Source organism: Microtus ochrogaster, unplaced genomic scaffold (assembly GCF_000317375.1).
Source record: "Microtus ochrogaster isolate Prairie Vole_2 unplaced genomic scaffold, MicOch1.0 UNK80, whole genome shotgun sequence".
NCBI classification, from domain to species: Eukaryota; Metazoa; Chordata; class Mammalia; order Rodentia; family Cricetidae; genus Microtus; species Microtus ochrogaster.
The window spans coordinates 1,597,081-1,602,865 of record NW_004949178.1 but is presented as its reverse complement, the minus strand read 5'-3'; the positions used below and the strand labels follow the sequence as shown (position 1 = coordinate 1,602,865).

The 5,785-nt window shown below is 48.6% G+C and overlaps 1 protein-coding gene across 2 annotated transcripts in view; it reads right to left on the bottom strand.

The window, feature by feature from the left end:
* Slc7a7 (solute carrier family 7 member 7) overlaps positions 1 to 5,785 on the bottom strand; it is a 49,672-nt gene that overhangs the window by 3,687 nt on the left and 40,200 nt on the right. For both annotated transcript variants that reach the window (XM_026777685.1, XM_026777686.1), the window contains exons 4-7: positions 5,019 to 5,163; positions 1,481 to 1,604; positions 1,139 to 1,242; positions 786 to 882 (exon numbers count right to left, since the gene is read on the bottom strand). In XM_026777685.1, coding sequence (XP_026633486.1) covers positions 786 to 882; positions 1,139 to 1,242; positions 1,481 to 1,604; positions 5,019 to 5,163 — 470 coding nt within the window. The remainder of the gene's footprint in view (positions 1 to 785; positions 883 to 1,138; positions 1,243 to 1,480; positions 1,605 to 5,018; positions 5,164 to 5,785) is intronic.

The following is a 5,785-nucleotide window of genomic DNA, read 5'->3' as shown; positions in this document are numbered from 1 at the left end:
AAAAAGAAAAAAGAACTTATGCAGAGAAACCCTGTTGGGGTGGGGGACGGGGAGACACTTGCCTCTCATCTAAAATTTTAGGGTATTCATCACACCTTCACCAAGTTAACTCTAACAGTTCAAAGTCCACAGAAGTCTTGGGCAAACCCTCCCTGTAATGTCCCCAACTGATATGCCTAGTTCTATGACAAAATTCCACAAAACTTTATTGCAGGACTTTGAGATGCTTCCTCCCTTACCTAAAGCCCATCTCGGCAACCCTGACCATCATACTCCATCTTAAAATGCCCTCCTCCACAAACTTTTTTCTCAGCCAACTTCTGCCCTCCTGGAGGTGACCGTTCTTCCCTTAAAGGGTGCATCACAGACCATCATAGCAATTAATCGTTAGAGTGTCCGCGTGCCTTCCTCCTTACCTCAGACCACGGGAGTTAGCACCTCTCACAGAAGTTTGAGGCTAGGAACTTCATCAGTGATTGGCACAATGCATCAATACTTTTTAGGCCAGAACCCCCTTTCTGGCTTCAAGAACCTAGAGTAGCGAGCCGGGCGATGGTGGCGCACTCCTTTAATCCCAGCACTCGGGAGGCAGAGGCAGGCGGATCTCTGTGAGTTCGAGACCAGCCTGGTCTACAAGAGCTAGTTCCAGGACAGGCTCCAAAGCCACAGAGAAACCCTGTCTCGAAAAACCAAAAAAAAAAAAAAAAAAACCTAGAGTAGCTAAGTCTAGTACCACCACGTCTTCCCGCAATCCGGCTCTCAGTGTCATCCCCAAGATCACTCACATTGAAGAGTAGAGAAGGCACTGGTGTGAACCGCTCAACATGAATCATACAGATGGCATCAGGGAGGTGGCCTTCTCTTGAGCCCACAAATAAAAGCCTGTTGAGGTAAAATAGGAGAGGCTGACCAAACCGTGGGACACATAGGGCAGCCTGGGTCACCTGTCACCTCAGCCTCCCTCTGCAATCCCTTCAAAAGGAGTTCAGTTCACAGCTTAGAAGTGGAAGCTGCTAATAGTAACAAGAAGAAAGGGACTGGGGAACACTGGCCACTGAAATCCCAGCACTAATGTTTGACTGTCTCCACCAAAGCTTTTCCTGATACCCGCCCTGTCAGCAAAAGATGACAGTCCTACCTAGAAGCAGCCACAATGGAAGCATTGAGGCCACCAAAGCAGGATAATGCAACTGCCACTGGAATTGTCCAGTTGAATATTCCAAAAATTCGATCCGCAAAGGTCTAAGAGAAAGGAATAGAAGTTATTAGCAGATCCTAGAGGGGATAGAAATCCTGCACAGGCGCATGTCCAAATCCGCCATCAGGAGCCCAGTGCTCGCCACAGTGAAGGCAGCAGGCCTTGCAAGCCCGCTACCCTAAATGTACTCCTATCAGGCTGTCTACTCCCTTTCCAGGACTGAAGCTGGAATATTCCAGAAGCCCGCAACACACCCTCATCATGCTAGTGAAAATCCTTTACCACAGCAACAGCTTCACTCGCCAGGATATCCTTCATGTCGAGCACACTGTAATAGGCCACGTTGGTCAAGAGGTAGATGATGGTGACGATGGGCATGGAAATGCCAATGGAGAGGGGCAGGTTCCTACAGCCAAGCAAACAAAATGATACGTCAGTCCTACCGTTTTATCCCCACCTCTCAGTCTACAGACTCTGCCACGCCGTTCTCTCCAGGAATGCAAATGTCTGTGCTCCCCAGTTCCTTTGCTTTTGAGGTTGCCTGAAGTATTGGCGTAAGAGCTGAACTCTTAAAAACTAAAAAGGAGCCAGGCGGTGGTGGCCCACGCCTTTAATCCCAGCACTCGGAGGCAGAGGCAGGCGGATCTCTGTGATTTCTTAGCCAGTCTGGTCTACAAGAGCTAGTTCCAAGACAGGCACCAAAGCTACAACAAAACCCTGTCTCAGGAAAAAAAAAATAGAAACTAAAAAGTAGTAGGGGGAAGAAATACTCCCGTAGAAAAGTTATGCAGGAAAAAGTGACATTGCATGCAGTGTTATTTGTAATCCCAACTGCTCTGGAGGCTGAGGTAGGGGGATCCCAAGTCGAAGATCTGTGTGGACAGTTTAGAGAGACTGTCTCAAAATAAAACAGGCTTGAGTGGTTAAGAGCATTTGTTGCTCTTGCAGAAGACCTGGGTTCAATTCCTAGCACCCATATGGTAGAATTCCAGAAGAGCTGAACCCCTCTTCTGGCCTCTGATGCACTGGGTGTACATGCTGTGCACCCATGTATACAGAAAAACACCCACACACGACTCTTCACATAAAAGGGCTAAGGGTAGACTTGCTGGTAAAGAACTTGTCTGGCATGCCTGAGGTCCTGGGCTCAAGCTCCAGTGCCACCAAAAAGACAACGAAAGGCGGAATTGACCCAGAACTGCCCCGTGTCCCAGCATAACAACAGGAAGGTGGCCGTGGTCTGTTTCTATGACCAAGTGGCCGGGGTCAGGATTCCATCTCTGAGCACTGGGAAGTGTGTCTTCAAACTGAGAGACAGAAGATGACTGTGGAATCACATCTTCAGCAGAAAGACCAGTGTGTGCACCCAAACCAGGATGTCATTTCAGAGAACACCAGGTACCATCCTAACTGACAGCCAAGAAAAAGACACAAAGACCCTCCAGAGTGCCAAAAGGTCACTGTCTATACAAATGCCCTTGGCAATAAGACTGAACAAACCTGGGCTGCATCTGGTTTCTGGTAGTGGGAAATTGAATCTAGGCTCAAGGACACATGCTAACAAACACTCTCTTTTGTTGTTGACAGTTTCTAAGTTAAGTTTCCCAGAGAGGCCTTGAATTCACTCTATACCTGACCTTTGAACTTGTGATGCTCCTGCCTCAGCCTCCAGAGTAGCTGGGTTACAAACCTCCATGAGGCAAGATTGCAAATAATCCAGCCATTCAGCTTCTGGCCAGTAGGTGGAAGCACCACTCCCTAGCCTCCACTTAGATCTAGTAGCCCTGCTCCTTCATAGCCAGCAAATGCTTTTTGTTTTTCAAAGTCAAAAGTTGATTGGTATGGGAACTGTTATAATTTAGGGAAATTATTTCCTGGCATATTTTAGTTTCTAGGGTCATAATATTTTAGAGTCAGGAAAGGTCATGGAAATTCTATAATTCAACCCCTTAATTTTGTATTAAAGAAGTAGGCAAGAGCTAAGGAAATGGCTCAGTCAATGAAGGTGCTTGCCTTGCAAGGAAGCAAGAACTCAGAGCCCACAGACAAATGCTGGGTGGTCTGTGGAGGATAGTGTGCACTTGTAACCCCAGAATTAGGGAGATGGGGACAGGAGGAACTTCTGGGGTCCCATGGCCAGCCAGCCTAGCCTCATTAGCAAGCTCCAAGCAAGTGAAAGAGCCAATCTCCAAAGGAAACAAAGAAAGGTGGGGGCCTGGAGAAATGGTTCAGCAGTTAAGAACACGTGTTCTGCTGGGTGGTGTTCTGCTGGGTGGTGATGGCACACGCCTTTAATCCCAGCACTCAGGAGTCAGAGACAGGCGGATCTCTGTGAGTTTGAGGCCAGCCTGGTCTACAGAGTGAGTCCCAGGACAAGCTTCAAAGCTACAGAGAAACCCTGGGGGGGGGGGAAGGGGTCCTGTGAATGCTCATGGTGTGGTTCACGACTGTCCATAACTCTGGCCTCTTCTGACCTCTGGATGCTCCTCCACCAATGTGGTGCATACCCAAACACTCAGATACACAGATACATATGAGAATAAATATATTTTTTAAGAAGACAGTACCTGAGGAATAACGCCCATGTGGTTTCCACAAGCATGTGAGCACACACAGCAGACACATACACAAAGAGAGTACCAGGCAAGCTGGGCATGGGCAGGAAGGTTACAAATTTGAGGCCAACCTGGACTACATACATAGTGAGATGCTGTCACAGAAAGAAAAAAAACAAAGGAGTCTTGGTAAAGAAAACTGGAAGGGCCAGCGTGGTGGTGCACACCTTTGATCTGCACTTGGGAGGCAGAAGCAACCAGATCTCTATGAGTTTGAGGCCAGGGTGGACTATCTACATAGTGAGTTCTAGGCCAGCCAGGACCATGCTGTGAGAGCTTATCTCAAAACAAAACAAAGAAAGAACATGGAACAGCAAGTACATGGCTGCAAAAAAGAAGGGCAGCTGTTGGACTCTAACTAATAAAGGGAAGAAAGGGAAGACCGATTCCAAGACCTGCGGCTCCCAGTCCAGGGCTCTCTATTGTGCACGAGTCTGAGGCAATGCGGAGCAACATCGCCTGGGCAATCCGGTGAATGGCTGGAACGATTCCACCCTGGCGGTGTGAACTGGGGCAAAGAGAAAGGCTCAGGAGGGAGGCGGAAGAAGGAAGTTTATGACCTGAAGTTAGCTGCTGCGTAGGGATAAAGCGGAGTGGAGGTCTGAAGACAGATAAGTCATTGCGACACTATTCTCACAATGTCGCTCAAATCAGTTTACAAATTTGAGGGCAAAAGTAATCCTCTTGCTTCAGCCTTCTAAATAGCTTGGCAAGGACCTTGGGTTCTTCAAAGCAGATAGAAGCATGAATATAACCTGCTTTATTTAATGTAGAAATCAATCAATGTACAAACTTTTTCCAAAAAGATTATAAAGCATAGGCAGGCAAGCGCACATCTTAGCCTAGCTACTACAATCATGGACAAGAAAGTCTCTAGGTCTTGACTCGGTTAAAATCAGGCTGACGGGGCTGGAGAGCTGGCTCAGAGGTTAAGAGCAGTGCCTGCTCTTCCAAAGGTCCTGAGTTCAATTCCCGGCAACCACATGGTGGCTCACAACCATCTATAATGAGGTCTGGTGCCCTCTTCTGGCCAGCAGGCATACACACAGACAGAACATTGTATACATTATAAATAAATAAATATTTTTTTAAAAAAATCAGGCTGATGAAATGAATCCCAGAGTGGAGAAGGCATGAAGGCCAGCTTGGAGAAGCTCAGTCAGACATGGCTCCCTGGTCTGGAAGGGTGATAGTTAGGTACCTACCGCTCAGGATTCCTGATCTCTTCGGTGACATAGTTAAGGGTGTCCCAGCCCGAGTAGGAGAACAAAGCTGAGTAGAGAGCCAGGGCGATGTCACCCATTGCAAACGATGAACCCTCGAAGGAATTCTCGAAGTGACTCGTGGCTCCTGGAAGGTGAGGACAATGCAAGACAAGAGTTAATGGCCAATCCTGCGCAGGGGAGAAGGCTTGTGGTGATATCGGCAGGTAACGTGCCCTGCCAGGGCACCACTGAGGGGCGGCAACAGAAGAGCCATCAGCAGACAGCTGCTGTGCAGAAAACCACGGCTGTGGTCTCGACAGGAAGAACTCCGGTAAGTCCAGGCTAAGAAACTACCACAGTGCTGAGAGGGGCTAGCATGGGGTGTTCTGCTCTACACTGTAGGCTGCCTTGAGTCCTTGCCACTTTCTAACCCTAGACAGGGACAACATGGGAAGAGGCCAGACAGGGCTCAGGATGCCCAGGTCAATGGAGTTGTAGGAGGCTTCATACCTGGAAACCAGGTAGGGTGAGCACAAGGACTGCATTTCTGACCGCTCACTTCCGAGGGCAGAAATGGCAGAGCAATGGCACTAGGCCCAGCAAGCTGTAAAAGCCAATCCCCGGGGCGGGGCAAGCAGCCTCCTTGCCAAGGTCAGATTCCTGTAGGAGGCAGCAGAGTAGAAGCTGAAGGACCAGCTTTGGAGTCAATCTGTGGGGCACATGTTTCAAGTCTTCTAATTTACCATTAGGAGCCGGGCGGTGGTGGC